Source organism: Salmo trutta, chromosome 25 (genome assembly GCF_901001165.1).
Source record: "Salmo trutta chromosome 25, fSalTru1.1, whole genome shotgun sequence".
In the NCBI taxonomy this organism is placed as follows: domain Eukaryota; kingdom Metazoa; phylum Chordata; class Actinopteri; order Salmoniformes; family Salmonidae; genus Salmo; species Salmo trutta.
Window position 1 is genome coordinate 1,041,211 of NC_042981.1, and position 21,378 is coordinate 1,062,588.

The 21,378-nt window shown below is 45.6% G+C and overlaps 1 protein-coding gene across 7 annotated transcripts in view; it reads left to right on the plus strand.

The window, feature by feature from the left end:
- LOC115161816 (attractin) overlaps window positions 1–21,378 on the plus strand; it is a 254,934-nt gene that overhangs the window by 41,197 nt on the left and 192,359 nt on the right. For all 7 annotated transcript variants that reach the window (XM_029712598.1, XM_029712600.1, XM_029712599.1 and 4 more), the window contains exons 4-8: window positions 29–157; window positions 3,672–3,874; window positions 9,639–9,807; window positions 14,102–14,192; window positions 15,968–16,217. In XM_029712598.1, coding sequence (XP_029568458.1) covers window positions 29–157; window positions 3,672–3,874; window positions 9,639–9,807; window positions 14,102–14,192; window positions 15,968–16,217 — 842 coding nt within the window. The remainder of the gene's footprint in view (window positions 1–28; window positions 158–3,671; window positions 3,875–9,638; window positions 9,808–14,101; window positions 14,193–15,967; window positions 16,218–21,378) is intronic.

A 21,378-nucleotide genomic window follows, 5' to 3' on the forward strand; every position in this document is an offset into this window, starting at 1 on the left:
TGATGGGTGTTGTCCGTCCTTGTTGCAGTGGGTTGATAGTTCCTGAGCGCTACGGCAACGAGACGGTTCCGGAAGTGGTGTCACAGTCTGGTTATGCCCTCCTCCACTTCTTCAGCGACGCTGCTTATAACCTGACCGGCTTCAACATCTCATATAGGTAACCTTTAACCCCTGTCCTCTAACCTTTAACCCCTGACCTATAACCCTTAACCTCTGACCCTTAACCTCTAACCCTTAACCTCTGACCCTAAACCTCTAACCCTTAACCTCTAACCCTTAACCTCTTACCCTTAACCTCTGACCCTTAACCTCTAACCCTTAACCTCTAACCCTTAACCTCTGACCCTTAACCTCTGACCCTTAACCCCTGTCCTCTAACCCTTAACCTCTGACCCTTACCCCTTAATAAACCTCTGACCCTTAACCTCTGACCCTTAACTTCTAACCCTTACCCTCTGACCCTTAACCTCTGACCCTTATCCCCCAACCCTTAACCTCTGACCCATAACCTCTAACCCTTAACCTCTAACCCTTAACCTCTAACCCTTTATCCCTGACCCTATAACCAGTGTTCAATGTTTCATACAGGTAACCCTTTTAGCCCTGACCTCTAATCCCTGAGCTTATAACCTAACCGTGTTTAACATCTCATTCAGTTTGGCCTCGTAGGGCCTCTTCTTAGTAACAGGTGAGTCTGGCCTCGTAGGGCCTCTTCTTAGTAACATGGGAATCTGGCCTCGTAGGGCCTCTTCTTAGTAACAGGTGAGTCTGGCCTCGTAGGTCCTCTTCTTAGTAACAGGTGAGTCTGGCCTCGTAGGGCCTCTTCTTAGTAACAGGGGAACCTGGCCTCGTAGGGCCTCTTCTAAGTAACAGGTGAACCTGGCCTCGTAGGGCCTCTTCTTAGTAACAGGGGAACCTGGCCTCGTAGGGCCTCTTCTTAGTAACAGGGGAATCTGGCCTCTTCTTAGTAACAGGGGAATCTGGCCTCGTAGGGCCTCTTCTAAGTAACAGGGGAATCTGGCCTCTTCTTAGTAACATGGGAACCTGGCCTCTTCTTAGTAACAGGTGAGTCTGGCCTCGTAGGGCCTCTTCTTAGTAACAGGGGAACCTGGCCTCTTCTTAGTAACAGGGGAATCTGGCCTCGTAGGGCCTCTTCTTAGTAACAGGGGAACCTGGCCTCGTAGGGCCTCTTCTTAGTAACATGGGAATCTGGCCTCGTAGGGCCTCTTCTTAGTAACAGGGGAACCTGGCCTCGTAGGGCCTCTTCTTAGTAACAGGGGAACCTGGCCTCGTAGGGCCTCTTCTTAGTAACAGGGGAACCTGGCCTCTTCTTAGTAACAGGGGAACCTGGCCTCTTCTTAGTAACAGGGGAATCTGGCCTCGCAGGGCCTTTTCTTAGTAACAGGGGAATCTGGCCTCGTAGGGCCTCTTCTTAGTAACAGGGGAACCTGGCCTCGTAGGGCCTCTTCTTAGTAACAGGTGAGTCTGGCCTCGTAGGGCCTCTTCTTAGTAACAGGGGAACCTGGCCTCGTAGGGCCTCTTCTTAGTAACAGGTGAGTCTGGCCTCGTAGGGCCTCTTCTTAGTAACAGGTGAGTCTGGCCTCGTAGGGCCTCTTCTTAGTAACAGGGGAACTTGGCCTCGTAGGGCCTCTTCTTAGTAACATGGGAATCTGGCCTCTTCTTAGTAACAGGGGAACCTGGCCTCGTAGGGCCTCTTCTTAGTAACAGGGGAACCTGGCCTCGTAGGGCCTCTTCTTAGTAACATGGCCAGCCAGTAGCTACAGTAGCTCTTTACCAAAAGAGGAAAAGTGCCACTTTGTTTTGTAAACTGGATTGCTAAATATAAATGGAAGTAGCAGGAAGAGAGAGCAAAGTTAGTTACCAGGCTAGTTAACCAGCCTAGTTAACCAGGCTAGTTAACCAGGCTTGTTAACCAGGCTAGTTAACCAGGCTTGTTAACCAGGCTAGTTAACCAGGCTAGTTAACCAGGCTTGTTAACCAGGCTAGTTAACCAGGCTTGTTAACCAGGCTAGTTAACCAGGCTAGTTAACCAGGGTAGTTAACCAGGCTAGTTAACCAGGCTTGTTAACCCGGCTAGTTAACCAGGCTTGTTAACCCGGCTAGTTAACCAGGCTAGTTAACCAGGCTAGTTAACCAGGGTAGTTAACCAGGCTTGTTAACCCGGCTAGTTAACCAGGCTTGTTAACCCGGCTAGTTAACCAGGCTAGTTAACCAGGCTAGTTAACCAGGGTAGTTAACCAGGCTAGTTAACCAGGCTTGTTAACCCGGCTAGTTAACCCGGCTAGTTAACCAGGCTAGTTAACCAGGCTTGTTAACCAGGCTTGTTAACCATGCTTGTTAACCAGGCTAGTTAACCAGGCTTGTTAGCCTTGACCCCCAAACATCTTTGAAGGGCACGACACAAACTACCCAGAGTTCTGTATGGGTACTTGCCCCCGTCGCCAATGATGATACGACTCAAGTTGTGCTGAGAAAACGGATAAAAGAAAGTGCCTCGGGTCTGTTTTTGTCTCTGTGATGTTTCAAAGAGCCCAGAGCCAAAACATCAAACTGTACGACTGCTGCTGCTGCCCGAACAACATGAAACAGAACCTCAAACCTCTTCTTGTCGACTGTCTCGCTCCAAAGTATTACGTTCTCAGGAGTTTGCTCTAGTTTATCCCAGCTTTCAATCCCTCATTGCTGTAATTGTTCTACGTTGTGCAGTATTTGATGTTTGTAGAGTTTTATATTATAAACCCCTTTGTCTTTTCATTAGCATACGGAATTAAACTTGAAACGGTCAGTGAGTATATTTATGTACCTTCTAATCTCATCCATCGTTCTCTCTCCTACCCCTCGTCTTTTTTTTATCTCTCTCTCTTTCCCCCCTTTCACCTCTCTCTTCCTCCCCCCTCCCCCCTTCACCCCCCTCACCTCTCTCTCCCCCCACCCCTCCTCCCCCCTTTCACCCCCCCTTCTCCTCTCTCCCCCCTTCACCTCTCTCTTCCTCCCCCCTTTCACCCCCCCTTCTCCTCTCTCCCCCCTTCACCTCTCTCTTCCTCCCCCCTTCACCTCTCCCCCCCTTCTCCTCTCTCCCCCCACCCCCCTTCACCTCTCTCTTCCTCCCCCCTTCTCCTCTCCCCCCTTCACCTCTCCCCCCTTCTCTTCTCCTCTCCCCCCCACCCCCCTTCTCCCCCCCTTCTCCCCCCCTCCTCCCCCCCTCCTCTTCCCCCCCTCCTCTTCCCCCCCTCTCCTCTCCCCCCTCTCCTCTCTCTCCCCCACCCCCCCTTATCCTCCCCCCTCTCCTCTCCCCCCACCCCCTTCTCCCCCCCTTCTCCCCCCCTCCTCCCCCCCTCCTCTTCCCCCCCTCCTCTTCCCCCCCTCTCCTCTCCCCCCTCTCCTCTCTCTCCCCCACCCCCCCTTCTCCTCCCCCCCTTCACCTCTCTCTTCCTCCCCCCTTCTCCTCTCTCCCCCCACCCCCCCTTCACCTCCCCCCCTTCTCCTCCCCCCCTCCTCTCCCCCCCCTCCTCTCTCTTCCCTCCCCCCCTCCTCTCCCCCCCTCCTCTCCCCCCCTCCTCTCCCACCCCCGCTCATCTCTCTTCCCTCCCCCCCTCCTCTCCCCCCCCTCCTCTCTTTCCCTCCCCCCCTCCTCTCCCCCCCTCCCCCAGGGTGAATACATGTCCTAACAACTGTTCAGGCCGAGGGGAGTGTCGCGTTGGGAACTCAACAGGTGCTGTTTATTGTGACTGTGAATCCAATTGGAAGGGCGAGGCCTGTGATGTCCCGTACTGCCTGTCAGACTGTGGTTGGCCTGACAGGGGACACTGCCTTCAGGACACAAAGACATGTCGATGCCAACCTGGGTGGCAAGGTGGGCACAGTCTCTATCTAACTACTGATACACACGTGTGCGTATGTTTGTGACATATTTCCCTATTTTTTTTCCTACACACTATTAGTTTGACTTACCTCCATATTGTTGTTGAATGCCTCGTTAAAACAGCCATCGTCATGGAAACACATCGGCAATGACCTTCCAGTCAATGATGTATTCATTTGACTATTGTACTGTCAACAGTTTAATTCCAACATTAGGCCAAAACAAATACCCGCTGTTCATATCCCTGGGCTAATACATTACCTATTAACGAGCTGGTATTGTCCTTCACTGAAAGGAAAGGGTGAGAGCGTCACAAATGGCTCCCTATGGACCTTGGTCTAAAGTAGTGCACTATATAGGGAGTTATGGTGCCATTTGGGATACAACCTGATTTATTCCAGAGGTGTTTCCCTCCTGTCCTTTTATTGACTGAGTGAACAGAGAGATACTGTTTATCTATAATACTAAGGAATGTAGCCTATAATACCAGCTGTATCTATAATACTAAGGAATGTAGCCTATAATACCAGCTGTATCTGTAATACTAAGGAATGTAGCCTATAATACCAGCTGTATCTATAATACTAAGGAATGTAGCCTATAATACCAGCTGTATCTATAATACTACGGAATGTAGCCTATAATACCAGCTGTATCTATAATACTAAGGAATGTAGCCTATAATACCAGCTGTATCTATAATACTAAGGAATGTAGCCTATAATACCAGCTGTATCTATACTACTAAGGAATGTAGCCTATAATACCAGCTGTATCTATAATACTAAGGAATGTAGTCTATAATACCAGCTGTATCTATAATACTAAGGAATGTAGTCTATAATACCAGCTGTATCTATAATACTAAGGAATGTAGCCTATAATACCAGCTGTATCTATAATACTAAGGAATGTAGCCTATAATACCAGCTGTATCTATAATACTAAGGAATGTAGCCTATAATACCAGCTGTATCTATAATACTAAGGAATGTAGCCTATAATACCAGTTGTATCTATAATACTACGGAATGTAGCCTATAATACCAGCTGTATCTATAATACTAAGGAATGTAGTCTATAATACCAGCTGTATCTATAATACTAAGGAATGTAGCCTATAATACCAGCTGTATCTATAATACTAAGGAATGTAGTCTATAATACCAGCTGTATCTATAATACTAAGGAATGTAGTCTATAATACCAGCTGTATCTATAATACTAAGGAATGTAGTCTATAATACCAGCTGTATCTATAATACTAAGGAATGTAGCCTATAATACCAGCTGTATCTATAATACTACGGAATGTAGCCTATAATACCAGCTGTATCTATAATACTACGGAATGTAGCCTATAATACCAGCTGTATCTATAATACTAAGGAATGTAGCCTATAATACCAGCTGTATCTATAATACTAAGGAATGTAGTCTATAATACCAGCTGTATCTATAATACTAAGGAATGTAGTCTATAATACCAGCTGTATCTGTAATACTAAGGAATGTAGTCTATAATACCAGCTGTATCTATAATACTAAGGAATGTAGCCTATAATACCAGCTGTATCTATAATACTAAGGAATGTAGCCTATAATACCAGCTGTATCTATAATACTAAGGAATGTAGTCTATAATACCAGCTGTATCTATAATACTAAGGAATGTAGCCTATAATACCAGCTGTATCTATAATACTAAGGAATGTAGCCTATAATACCAGCTGTATCTATAATACTAAGGAATGTAGCCTATAATACCAGCTGTATCTATATTACTAAGGAATGTAGCCTATAATACCAGCTGTATCTATAATACTAAGGAATGTAGCCTATAATACCAGCTGTATCTATAATACTAAGGAATGTAGCCTATAATACCAGCTGTATCTATAATACTAAGGAATGTAGCCTATAATACCAGCTGTATCTATAATACTAAGGAATGTAGCCTATAATACCAGCTGTATCTATAATACTACGGAATGTAGCCTATAATACCAGCTGTATCTATAATACTAAGGAATGTAGTCTATAATACCAGCTGTATCTATAATACTAAGGAATGTAGCCTATAATACCAGCTGTATCTATAATACTAAGGAATGTAGCCTATAATACCAGCTGTATCTATAATACTAAGGAATGTAGCCTATAATACCAGCTGTATCTATAATACTACGGAATGTAGTCTATAATACCAGCTGTATCTATAATACTAAGGAATGTAGTCTATAATACCAGCTGTATCTATAATACTAAGGAATGTAGCCTATAATACCAGCTGTATCTATAACACTAAGGAATGTAGCCTATAATACCAGCTGTATCTATAATACTAAGGAATGTAGCCTATAATACCAGCTGTATCTATAATACTACGGAATGTAGTCTATAATACCAGCTGTATCTATAATACTAAGGAATGTAGTCTATAATACCAGCTGTATCTATAATACTAAGGAATGTAGCCTATAATACCAGCTGTATCTATAACACTAAGGAATGTAGCCTATAATACCAGCTGTATCTATAATACTAAGGAATGTAGCCTATAATACCAGCGTTTTCTTCTAGTCTTTTCATGCTTGCCAACTTTTTCTGTTCCAAAGACATTCTCCCGTGATGTCACCAGCCTTATTAATATTCTCCTGTACTATACCCCCGTTGTTTTGGTTTCTCTCCTTTTCCGGTCGTTAACCGTTCCTCAAAGGTGTTCAGTAGTGTTCCGTGGCATTCCGCAGCATCAGCCGTGTAATTGGTGTCATTAACCTACCTGTCTACCAGGCTACCACGACTCCTACCTTTTTAATTACATATTTTCAAAAGTCACACTTGTAAAAAATCACAGTGTCGTAACTGGACAACAGAAGACTGGAGAGAGACGTTTTAATCATCTGTATGCATATTGATGCTGTATGAGACTCCACTAACCTAAAGGGCCGTGAGACTGTGTCCAACAGTACATTAATATACTAGCTGGCCGTCAGGTGTTTTTCATTGTGAATACGTGACTCACCAGCTGAATTTCAGGCCCATGTAGCAACATTTAACTTTCGTAGAGACTCAGAGCTAGGGAATGGTGTATCGTGCACCGCATTCGAGAAACAACGTGGATGTAATTCTGATTTGAAAGTTGATATGTTTTGCTACAGCTACTGTCTACATCCATTCAGCGTCGTTCACACCCTCTAAAGCGTTAGTCTCACCCATCTCTTTAATGGATTCTCATTTGAGGCCATGTGCTAAACAGAGTGAGTAGTAAACAACCAACGTTTTCAAGACATAAAGTGGTGAAAGTAGTAGCTTACAATAAGGGAAAAACTCCAGGTAAAAATACACTTGATCTAGTCTTTGGCCATTATCCGAATCTGACTTTGGTGCAGGTCTTGTTTTTGTTCACATTACCGTCTCTGGTAAACACACGCTGTAAAATCTACGTTGTATTTGTCACATGGACAGAATACAGAAGGTGTAAACGTTAAAGTGAAATGTTAACTTGCATATTAGCAATATCAACATTAAAACGTGTCCAGATATAAATATTTAATAGATATTAAATGATGCTTGGTCTAAATGGACGGGTCATGTGAAATAAAATACTATAAACCAAAGCCACATCTATCTAAGTGGACGGGTCACTATTATCTAGACATTTAGACACGTTCATGAAATACATTAAAATGCTAAGTTGATTTACAGATGGAATACACATATGTTATTATTAAGGCACATGAAAATTCACATGTTGCAGAAGGCATTTTTTGCCCCATAATGCATTTTGATAAAACAAAAAAATAATATATATACACTGCTCAAAAAAATAAAGGGAACACTAAAATAACACATCCTAGATCTGAATGAATGAAATAATCTTATTAAATACTTTTTTCTTTACATAGTTGAATGTGCTGACAACAAAATCACACAAAAATAATCAATGGAAATCCAATTTATCAACCCATGGAGGTCTGGATTTGGAGTCACACTCAAAATTAAAGTGGAAAACCACACTACAGGCTGATTCAACTTTGATGTAATGTCCTTAAAACAAGTCAAAATGAGGCTCAGTAGTGTGTGTGGCCTCCACGTGCCTGTATGACCTCCCTACAACGCCTGGGCATGCTCCTGATGAGGTGGCGGATGGTCTCCTGAGGGATCTCCTCCCAGACCTGGACTAAAGCATCCACCAACTCCTGGACAGTCTGTGGTGCAAGGTGGATGGAGCGAGACATGATGTCCCAGATGTGCTCAATTGGATTCAGGTCTGGGGAATGGGCGGACCAGTCCATAGCATCAATGCCTTCCTCTTGCAGGAACTGCTGACACACTCCAGCCACATGAGGTCTAGCATTGTTTTGCATTAGGAGGAACCCAGGGCTAACCGCACCAGCATATGGTCTCACAAGGGGTCTGAGGATCTCATCTCGGTACCTAATGGCAGTCAGGCTACCTCTGGCGAGCACATGGAGGGCTGTGCGGCCCCCCAAAGAAATGCCACCCCACACCATGACTGACCCACCGCCAAATCGGTCATGCTGGAGGATGTTGCAGGCAGCAGAACGTTCTCCACGGCGTCTCCAGACTCTGTCACGTCTGTCACATGTGCTCAGTGTGAACCTGCTTTCATCTGTGAAGAGCACAGGGCGCCAGTGGCGAATTTGCCAATCTTGGTGTTCTCTGGGAAATGCCAAACGTCCTGCACGGTGTTGGGCTGTAAGCACAACCCCCACCTGTAGACGCCGGGCCCTCATACCACCCTCATGGAGTCTGTTTCTGACCGTTTGAGCAGACACATGCACATTTGTGGCCTGCTGGAGGTCATTTTGCAAGGCTCTCACAGTGCTCCTCCTGCTCCTCCTTGCACAAAGGCGGAGGTAGCAGTCCTGCTGCTGGGTTGTTGCCCTCCTACGGCCTCCCTCCACGTCTCCTGATGTACTGGCCTGTCTCCTGGTAGCGCCTTCATGCTCTGGACACTACGCTGACAGACACAGCAAACCTTCTTGCCACAGCTCGCATTGATGTGCCATCCTGGATGAGCTGCACTACTGAGCCACTTGTGTGGGTTGTAGACTCCGTCTCAGGCTACCACTAGAGTGAAAGCACCGCCAAGCATTCAAAAGTGACCAAAACATCAGCCAGGAAGCATAGGAACTGAGAAGTGGTCTGTGGTCCCCACCTGCAGAACCAGTCGTTTATTGGGGGTGTCTTGCTAATTGCCTATAATTTCCACCTGTTGTCTATTCCATTTGCACAACAGCATGTGAACTTTATTGTCAATCAGTGTTGCTTCCTAAGTGGACAGTTTGATTTCACAGAAGTGGGATTGACTTGGAGTTACATTGTGTTGTTTAAGTGTTCCCTTTATTTTTTTGAGCAGTATATATATATATATATATATATATAGAGACATTTGATCATATATATCATCAAATGTCTCTCCTGTGAAGTAGTGATGTGTGACATCCGCCTAGCTTCCTGAAACGACTCACATATTAAGATAAAGTGAAATTCGCTGAGTTTTTAGGCTGAGTTTTAGGCTGAGTTTTAGGCTGAGTTTCTAGGCTCACCTTAGATGATTCTCCTGGCAATAGATGGTGTCTGCAAAATGACTGCAATAAAAGACATACAGAGATCAAAGGATCATAATAAAATTGGACAAAAATAAACTTTTTTTTTTCTCCCCCCTGTGAAGTTTATGAAGACCAATAAGGAAGTCAAACTCTTGAAAATCGTCTCTCCCCAACAGGTCCAGACTGCTCTGTGACCGTCCCGGCCAACTCTTCATTCTGGCAGCGGGAAGAATACCCTGAGCCGGGGCTGGCCAGGGCTTCCCACAAGGCCGTAGTGGATCAGGGGATCATGTGGGTTATCGGGGGTTATGTTTTCAACTCCTCAGACTACCAGATGGTCAAAGCGTAAGTATTGGACGTCATTACATCACATATTAGCAAACTACTGCGACCAGCTTTGTACCAGGACAATTGTTCCTTTCTGGCTTGAAGGATCTTTTTTTTCTGTCGAAACGCGCTTTTAAATGGATAGTTCAAGATTTGGGCAATGAAGCCCATTTTCTACTTACCCAAAGTCAGATGAATTCATGTATCCCATTTTGAAGGAAGTTGCTAACTAGCATTAGCACAGTGACTGGAAGTCTATGGGAACAGCTAGCATGCTGTTCCCATAGACTTCTAATCATTGCACTAATGCTAGTTAGCAATGGCTCGCAAAACTACCTTCAAGTTGGGGAAGTAGATAAAGGGCTTAACCCTGCGAGACCCAAATTTGCCAAAATGCAACGCTGTCTAAATTTCATCCTGTACAGGTCCTAAGCTAAAGACTCATGTTAACATACAATGCACATTTCCTTAGACCACCACCAACTAGCATTAGCACAGTGACTGGAAGTCTATGGGAACAGCTAGCATGCACATTTCCTTAGACCCAAATGTAACTCTTAGTAGTATTTGTTGTGTGTCAGTATGATTATTAAAGCGTCAGTAGCCTCTAAAACAGAAACCATCGATGGCTGAAAGGGTTGCCATACACAGGGTAAGAATAATACCTTTATTTAACTCGACAAGTCAGTTAAAAACAAATTAAAATCTTATTTACAATGGCAGCCTATCCCAGCCAAACCAGGACGATGCTGGGCCGCGACTTCCAATCGCGGCCGGTTGTGGTACGGCCTGGAATCGAACCAGTGTGTCTGTAGTGACGCCTCTAGCACGGAGATGCCAGTGCCTTAGACCGCTGAACCAGGGTCTGTAGTGACGCCTCCAGCCGCTGAACCAGGGTCTGTAGTGACGCCTCCAGCACTGAGGTGCAGTACCTTAGACCGCTGAACCAGGGTCTGTAGTGACGCCTCCAGCCGCTGAACCAGGGTCTGTAGTGACGCCTCCAGCACTGAGATGCAGTACCTTAGACCGCTGAACCAGGGTCTGTAGTGACGCCTCCAGCACTGAGATGCAGTGCCTTAGACCGCTGAACAAGGGTCTGTAGTGACGCCTCCAGCCGCTGAACCAGGGTCTGTAGTGACGCTTCTAGCACTGAGATGCCAGTGCCTTAGACCGCTGCGCCACTCAGAAGCTCATATTGATAGACAAATAAGTTTCCTTTCCAAATACTGCAAATACGGACAACCATTTACTCCAGGAGTAACTGTGATGTTCCCTCTACACTTCAAAAGAGCAAAAATGTATATATTTTCAAAACAAGGTGTGGTTTATTAGTTCAGAATACTGCCATTGACGACCATTCAGAATACTGCCATTGACGACCATTCAGAATACTGCCATTGACGACCATTCAGAATACTGCCATAGACGACCATTCAGAATACTGCCATTGAAGACCATTCAGAATACTGCCATTGACGACCATTCAGAATACTGCCATTGACGACCATTCAGAATACTGCCATTGAAGACCATTCAGAATACTGCCATTGACGACCATTCAGAATACTGCCATTGAAGACCATTCAGAATACTGCCATAGACGACCATTCAGAATACTGCCATTGAAGACCATTCAGAATACTGCCATTGAAGACCATTCTTTTTATTCTAAAGCAGTAAGATGGGTTATCTCTCCAAATGAAACCAGAAGGAAATAGAAACCAAATAGATGTTCTTCATACATAGAAAACCCACAAAATAAACTCAGCAAAAAAAGAAATGTCCCTTTTTCAGGACCCTGTCTTTCGAAGATAATTCGTAAAAATCCAAATAACTTCACAGATCTTCATTGTAAAGGGTTTAAACACTGTTTCCCATGCTTGTTCAATGAACCATAAACAGTTAATGAACATGCACCTATGGAACGGTCGTTAAGACACTAACAGTTTACAGACGGTAGGTAATTAAGGTCACAGTTATGAAAACTTAGGACACTAAAGAGGCCTTTCTACTGACTCTGAAAAACACCAATAGAAAGATGCCCAGGGTCCCTGCTCATCTGCGTGAACGTGCCTTAGGCATGCTGCAAGAAGGCATGAGGACTGCAGATGTGGCCAGGGCAATAAATTGCAATGTCCGTACTGTGAGACGCCTAATACAGCACTACAGGGAGACAGGAGGGACAGCTGATCATCATCGCAGTGGCAGACCACGTGTAACAACACCTGCACAGGATCGGTACATCCGAACATCACACCTGCGGGACAGGTACAGGATGGCAACAACAACTGCCCGAGTTACACCAGGAACGCACAATCCCTCCATCAGTGCTCAGACTGTCCTCAATAGGCTGAGAGAGGCTGGACTGAGGGCTTGTAGGCCTGTTGTAAAAGAGGTCCTCACCAGACATCACCAGCAACAACGTCGCCTATGGGCACAAACCCACCTTCGCTGGACCAGACAGGACTGGCAAAAAGTGCTCTTCACTGACGAGTCGCGGTTTTGTCTCACCAGGGGTGATGGTTGGATTTGCGTTTATCGTCGAAGGAATAAGCTTTACACCGAGGTCTGTACTCTGGAGCGGGATCGATTTGGAGGTGGAGGGTCCGTCATGGTCTGGGGAGGTGTGTCACAGCAACATCGGACTGAGCTTGTTGCCATTGCAGGCAATCTCAACGCTGTGCGTTACAGGGAAGACATCCTCCTCCCTCATGTGGTACCCTTCCTGCAGGCTCATCCTGATATGACCCTCCAGCATGACAATGCTACCAGCCATACTGCTCGTCAGTGTTCTGTCATGGCCAGCGAAGAGCCCGGATCTCAATCCCATTGAGCACGTCTGGGACCTGTTGGATCGGAGGGCGAGGGCTAGGGCCATTCCCCCCAGAAATGTCCGGGAACTTGCAGGTGCCTTGGTGGAAGAGTGGGGTAACATCTCACAGCAAGAACTGGCAAATCTGGTGCGGTCCATGAGGAGGAGATGCACTGCAGTACTTAATGCAGCTGGTGGCCACACCAGATACTGACTGTTACTTTTGATTTTGACCCCCCCCATTTGTTCAGGGACACATTATTCAATTTCTGTTAGTCATATTTCTGTGGAACTTGTTCAGTTTATGTCTCAGTTGTTGAATCTTGTTATATTCATACAAATATTTATACATGTTAAGTTTACTGACAATAAACGTAGTTGACAGTGAGACGACGTTTCTTTTTTTGCTGAGTTTAGTTGATCATTTTAAATGTTGTTGATAGCGAAATACAACAATTTGGATCAATCAATTTATCTATTTTAGATAAAATATGATTTCATTTCAGATGTTTCATTAGATCATATTTTCCTGCACATGTCAATGTTTTTGATACATTTTGATGTTATTTTTTATAGGATTTCAGTTTTCCTGACTATTTAACAGTCTGACAGCCTTGAGATAGAAGCTGTTTTTCAGTCTCTCGGTTCCAGCTTTGATGCACCTGTACTGACCTCGCCTTCTGGATGATAGCGGGGTGAACAGGCAGTGGCTCGGGTGGTTGTTGTCCTTGATGATCTTTTTGGCCTTCCTGTGACATCAGGTGGTGTAGGTGTCCTGGAGGGCAGGTAGTTTGCCCCCGGTAATGAGTTGGGCTCACCTCACTACCCTCGTCCGCGGTTGCGGACGGTGCAATTAGCCTCTCAAAGTACTTCATGGTGACAGAAGTGATTGCTACGGGGGCGATAGTCATTTAGGTCAGTTACCACGAACATACAGCCACCATCATCTCTGTACAGTACAGTGGCGTGTATCAGTTATGTTTCAGATATATTTTGTAGTAGAATTTCTTTACAAAAGTCATCAGAAGTGACCTTACAGTCGTTCAACAAAAAGATTATCCTGGGGGGTGGGCATGCCACCGGACCTCTTGCCCCCAGCAGATGCTAACTCAATGGAGAATATTATTTTAGTCCAGGATTATGCTCAATTTGTGTCCAGGAAATGAACCCATAATGTAACCAAACACTACTTGGCCTACCTGGGTCTGGCCTACCTGGGTCTGGCCTACCTGGGTCTGGCCTACCTGGGTCTGGCCTACCTTTGTCTGGCCTACCTGGGTCTGGCCTACCTGGGTCTGGCCTACCTGGGTCTGGCCTACCTGTGTCTGGCCTACCTGGGTCTGGCCTACCTGGGTCTGGCCTACCTGTGTCTGGCCTACCTGGGTCTGGCCTACCTGGGTCTGGCCTACCTGGGTCTGGCCTACCTGGGTCTGGCCTACCTGTGTCTGGCCTGTGATGCTTTTTTGTTCCTGAACTTCTCTCTCTCTCATCTCCTCCCAGGTATAACCTCAGCTCCCAGCGCTGGCTGTCTCTCAACCTCTCTGTCAACTCAGTCATCGGACGATACGGACACTCTCTGGCACTACATGAGGTATGGGCTCTAGGGACATAGTGGTTCATCTGTAGTAATATTGAAGTATGGGCTCTAGGGACATAGTGGTTCATCTGTAGTAATATTGAGGTATGGGCTCTAGGGACATAGTGCTTCATCTGTAGTAATATTGAAGTATGGGCTCTAGGGACATAGTGGTTCATCTGTAGTAATATTGAGGTATGGGCTCTAGGGACATAGTGCTTCATCTGTAGTAATATCGAAGTATGGGCTCTAGGGACATAGTGGTTCATCTGTAGTAATATTGACAAAGTACTATTTAGTTGTCAATAGTAGAATACTTTGTAGAATACACTTTCGCTAGGTTTGTCAGAAGCTTGACCTTTGGTCCTGACCTCAAACGACATCAATTCTCGAAGAATCTCTTTCACCCTGTGGTCGATGGCCTGTTAGTGCTTCTTCTCACCGTAATGTGTTGTGAGATGTAAGCTAACCTCTCGCTTCCCTGTGGCTCAGTTGGTAGAGTATGGTGTTTGCAACGCCAGGGTTGTGGGTTCGATTCCCACGGGGGACCAGTACAAAAAAAAAAAATGCATGAAAATGAAATGTAGGCATTCACTACTGTAAGTTGCTCTGGATAAGAGCGTCTGATAAAAATGTAAAATGTTGTTGTGATAAGAGAGACCTAAGATATTGCCATCTATCCTTCTCCGTAATGTCATTTTATAACTTCTCATAACCTTTATTAACCTGTCCTCTCTAACATCCTGTTCTTCCTCTCTAACATCCTGTTCCTCCTCTCTAACATCCTGTTCCTCCTCTCTAACATCCTGTTCTTCCTCTCTAACATCCTGTTCCTCCTCTCTAACATCCTGTTCTTCCTCTCTAACATCCTGTTCCTCCTCTAACATCCTGTTCTTCCTCCTCTCTAACATCCTGTTCCTCCTCTTCTAACATCCTGTTCTTCCTCTCTAACATCCTGTTCCTCCTCTCTAACATCCTGTTCCTCCTCTCTAACATCCTGTTCTTCCTCTCTAACATCCTGTTCTTCCTCTCTAACATCCTGTTCTTCCTCTCTAACATCCTGTTCCTCCTCTCTAACATCCTGTTCTTCCTCTCTAACATCCTGTTCCTCCTCTCTAACATCCTGTTCCTCCTCTCTAACATCCTGTTCCTCCTCCTCTCTAACATCCTGTTCCTCCTCCTCTAATATCATGTTCCTCCTCTCTAACATCCTGTTCTTCCTCTCTAACATCCTGTTCCTCCTCTCTAACATCCTGTTCTTCCTCTCTAACATCCTGTTTTTCCTCTCTAACATCCTGTTCCTCCTCTCTAACATCCTGTTCTTCCTCTCTAACATCCTGTTCTTCCTCTCTAACATCCTGTTCCTCCTCCTCTCTAACATCCTGTTCCTCCTCCTCTAACATCCTGTTCCTCCTCTCTAACATCCTGTTCTTCCTCTCTAACATCCTGTTTTTCCTCTCTAACATCCTGTTCCTCCTCTCTAACATCCTGTTCCTCCTCTTCTAACATCCTGTTCCTCCTCTTCTAACATCCTGTTCTTCCTCCTCTAACATCCTGTTCCTCCTCTCTAACATCCTGTTCTTCCTCTCTAACATCCTGTTTTTCCTCTCTAACATCCTGTTCCTCCTCTCTAACATCCTGTTCTTCCTCTCTAACATCCTGTTTTTCCTCTCTAACATCCTGTTCCTCCTCTCTAACATCCTGTTCCTCCTCTCTAACATCCTGTTCCTCCTCGCTAACATCCTGTTCTTCCTCCTCTAACATCCTGTTCCTCCTCCTCTCTAACCCAGGGAAAGATCTACATGTACGGAGGGAAGATAGACTCTACTGGCAACGTGACCAGCCAGTTGTGGGCGTTCCACATCCAGAACCAGACCTGGGTGTTCCTCTCCGCCCGAGCCCATGAACAGTGGGCCGTGGTGGGACACTCTGCCCACGTGGTGCCCCCCCTGTTGAAGGGGGGTAGTCCAGTCATGCTGGTGCTGTTCGGACACTGTCCTCTATACGGGTACATCAGCCAGGTGCAGGAGTACAACTTTGGTGAGTGCGACTGTGACCATATATGGGTGTTCCTGTATTCAACTGTTGGTCTTGTAGATTTACCAGCACCCTATAAACAGATTGTATATTGTTGTTCTTAACCCCCTCTGTTATGAAGTATCATTTCATATACACTATATATACAAAAGTATGTGGAAACCCCTTCAAATTAGTGGGTTCGGCTTTTTCAGCCAGTTGCTGACAGGTGTATAAAATCGAGCACACGGCCATGCAATCTCCATAGACAACCATTGTCAGTAGAATGGCCCTTAGTGAAGAGCTCAGTGACTTTCAATGTGGCAGCGTCAGAGGATCAATGTTGGAAAAAAGTACTCAATTGTCCCACTTGAGTGAAAGTAAAGATACCTTAATAGAAAATGACTCAAGTAAAAGTGAAAGTCGCCCAGTGAAATACTACTTGAGTATAAGTCTAAAAGTATTTGGGTTTTAAATATACTTTAGTGTTAAGATAAATGGAATTCCTAAAATGTACTTAAGTATCAAAAGTAAAAGTATAAACCCTTTAAAATTCCTTATATATATATATAATTTTTTTGACAGATAGCAAGGGGGCACACTCCAACACTCAGACATAATTTACAAACGAAGTGTTTGTGTTTAGTGAGTTCTCCAGATCAGAGGCAGTAGGGATGACCAGGGATGTTCTCTGTTTAGTAAGTCCTCCAGATCAGAGGCAGTAGGGATGACCAGGGATGTTCTCTGTTTAGTGAGTCCTCCAGATCAGAGGCAGTAGGGATGACCAGAGATGTTCTCTGTTTAGTGAGTCCTCCAGATCAGAGGCAGTAGGGATGACCAGGGATGTTCTCTGTTTAGTGAGTCCTCCAGATCAGAGGCAGTAGGGATGACCAGGGATGTTCTCTGTTTAGTGAGTCCTCCAGCTCAGAGGCAGTAGAGATGACCAGGGATGTTCTCTGTTTAGTGAGTCCTCCAGATCAGAGGCAGTAGGGATGACCAGGGATGTTCTCTGTTTAGTGAGTCCTCCAGATCAGAGGCAGTAGGGATGACCAGGGATGTTCTCTGTTTAGTGAGTCCTCCAGATCAGAGGCAGTAGGGATGACCAGGGATGTTCTCTGTTTAGTGAGTCCTCCAGATCAGAGGCAGTAGGGATGACCAGGGATGTTCTCTGTTTAGTGAGTCCTCCAGACCAGAGGCAGTAGGGATGACCAGGGATGTTCTCTGTTTAGTGAGTCCACCAGATCAGAGGCAGTAGGGATGACCAGGGATGTTCTCTGTTTAGTGAGTCCTCCAGACCAGAGGCAGTAGGGATGACCAGGGATGTTCTCTGTTTTGTGAGTCCTCCAGATTAGAGGCAGTAGGGATGACCAGGGATGTTCTCTGTTTAGTGAGTCCTCCAGATCAGAGGCAGTAGGGATGACCAGCGATGTTCTCTGTTTAGTAAGTCCTCCAGATCAGAGGCAGTAGGGATGACCAGGGATGTTCTCTGTTTAGTAAGTCCTCCAGATCAGAGGCAGTAGGGATGACCAGGGATGTTCTCTGTTTAGTAAGTCCTCCAGATCAGAGGCAGTAGGGATGACCAGGGATGTTCTCTGTTTAGTGAGTCCTCCAGATCAGAGGCAGTAGGGATGACCAGGGATGTTTTCTTGATAGGTGTGTCAATTGGACCAAGTACTTTTGGGTGTCAGGGGAAAATGTATGGAGTAAAAAGTACATTATTTTCTTTCGGAATGTAGTGAAGTAAAATCTAAATGGTAAAGTACAGATACCAAAAATAACGACTTGCACTGCTAGAGCTGCCCCCGGTCAACTGTAAGTGCTGTTATTGTGAGGTGGGAAACGTCTAGGAGCAACAACGGCTCAGCCGCGAAGTGGTAGGCCACATAATCACACAGATCGGGGCCGCCAAGTGCTGAGTCGCTTAGCGCGTAAAAATAGTCTGTCCTCGGTTGCAACACTCACTACTGAGTTCCAAACTGCCTCTGGAAGCAACGTCCGCACAGTAGCTGTTCATCGGGAGCTTCATGAAATGGGTTTCCATGGTCGAGCAGCCGCACACAAGCCTACGATCACCATGCACAATGCCAAGCGTTGGCTGGAGTGGTGTAAAGCTCACCGCCATTGGACTCTAGAGTGAAACGTGTTCTCTGGAGTGATGAATCACGCTTCACCATCTGGCAGTCTGACAAATCTGGGTTTGGCGGATGCCAGGAGAACACTACCTGCCCAAATGCATAGTGCCAACTGTAAAGTTTGGTGGAGGAGGAATAATGGTCTGGGGCTGTTTTTCATGGTTCGGTCTTGGCCCCTTAGTTCCAGTGAAGGGAAATCATAACGCTACAGCATACAACGACATTCTAGAATATTCTGTGCTTCCAACTTTGTGGCAACAATTTGGAGAAGGACCTGTCCTTCTTTCAGCATGACAATGCCCCTGTGCACAAAGCGAGGTCCATACAGAAATGGTTTGTCGAGATCAGTGTGGAAACACTTGACTGGCCTGCACAGTGCCCTGACCTCAACCCCATCGAACGCCCAACCTCATTAATGCTCTTGTGGCTGAATGGAAGCAAGTCCCCTCAGCAATGTTCCATCATCTAGTGGAAAGCCTTCCCAGAATAGTGGAGGCTGTTATAGCAGCAAAGGGGGGGGACCAACTCCATATTAATGCCTTCCCTGAAGAGTGGAGGCTGTTATAGCAGCAAAGGGGGGGACCAACTCCATATTAATGACTTCCCAGAAGAGTGGAGGCTGTTATAGCAGCAAAGGGGGGACCAACTCCATATTAATGACCATGATTTTGGAATGACTTTTGGTCATGTAGTGTCTGAACACAGCCATAACCAACACTAACCCAACCCTAACCCATACCTGACTAGACACATCCATAACCAACCCATACCTGACTATACACAGCCATAACCAACCCATACCTGACTATAACAGCCATAACCAACCCATACCTGACTATAACAGCCATAACCAACCCATACCTGACTATAACAGCCATAACCAACACATACCTGACTATACACAGCCATAACCAACCCATACCTGACTATAACAGCCATAACCAACCCATACCTGACTATAACAGCCATAACCGACCCTAACCCATACCTGACTAGACACAGCCATAACCAACCCATACCTGACTATAACAGCCATAACCAACCCATACCTGACTAGACACAGCCATAACCAACCCATACCTGACTATAACAGCCATAACCAACCCATACCTGACTATAACAGCCATAACCGACCCATACCTGACTATACACAGCCATAACCAACCCATACCTGACTATAACAGCCATAACCAACCCATACCTGACTATACACAGCCATAACCAACCCATACCTGACTATACACATCCATAACCAACACTAACCCAACCCTAACCCATACCTGACTATAACAGCCATAACCAACCCATACCTGACTAGACACAGCCATAACCAACCCTAACCCATACCTGACTATAACAGCCATAACCAACCCATACCTGACTATAACAGCCATAACTAACCCATACCTGACTATAACAGCCATAACCAACCCATACCTGACTAGACACAGCCATAACCAACCCATACCTGACTATACACAGCCATAACCAACCCATACCTGACTATACACATCCATAACCAACCCATACCTGACTATAAGAGCCATAACCAACCCATACCTGACTATACACAGCCATAACCAACCCATACCTGACTAGACACAGCCATAACCAACCCATACCTGACTATAACAGCCATAACCAACCCATACCTGACTATAACAGCCATAACCGACCCATACCTGACTATAACAGCCATAACCAACCCATACCTGACTAGACACAGCCATAACCGACACTAACCCATACCTGACTATACACAGCCATAACCAACCCATACCTGACTATAACAGCCATAACCAACCCATACCTGACTAGACACAGCCATAACCAACCCATACCTGACTATACACAGCCATAACCAACCCATACCTGACTATAACAGCCATAACCAACCCTAACCCATACCTGACTATACACAGCCATAACGAACCCATACCTGACTATAACAGCCATAACCAACCCTAACCCATACCTGACTATAACAGCCATAACCAACCCATACCTGACTAGACACAGCCATAACCAACCCATACCTGACTATAACAGCCATAACCAACCCATACCTGACTATAACAGCCATAACCAACCCATACCTGACTAGACACAGCCATAACCAACCCATACCTGACTAGACACAGCCATAACCAACCCATACCCGACTATACACAGCCATAACCAACCCATACCTGACTAGACACAGCCATAACCGACCCATACCTGACTAGACACAGCCATAACCAACCCTAACCCATACCTGACTATACACCGCCATAACCAACCCATACCTGACTATAACAGCCATAACCAACCCATACCTGACTATACACAGCCATAACCAACCCATACCTGACTAGACACAGCCATAACTAACCCATACCTGACTATAACAGCCATAACCAACCCATACCTGACTAGACACAGCCATAACCAACCCATACCTGACTATACACAGCCATAACCAACACTAACCCATACCTGACTATAACAGCCATAACCAACACTAACCCATACCTGACTATAACAGCCATAACCAACCCATACCTGACTAGACACAGCCATAACCAACACCAACCCATACCTGACTAGACACAGCCATAACTAACCCATACCTGACTATAACAGCCATAACCAACACTAACCCATACCTGACTATAACAGCCATAACTAACCCATACCTGACTATACACAGCCATAACCAACCCATACCTGACTTTAACAGCCATAACCAACCCATACCTGACTATAACAGCCATAACCAACCCATACCTGACTATAACAGCCATAACCAACCCATACCTGACTATAACAGCCATAACCGACCCATACCTGACTATAACAGCCATAACCGACCCATACCTGACTATAACAGCCATAACCGACCCATACCTGACTATAACAGCCATAACCGACCCATACCTGACTAGACACAGCCATAACCAACACTAACCCATACCTGACTATAACAGCCATAACCGACCCTAACCCATACCTGACTATACACAGCCATAACCAACCCATACCTGACTTTAACAGCCATAACCGACCCATAC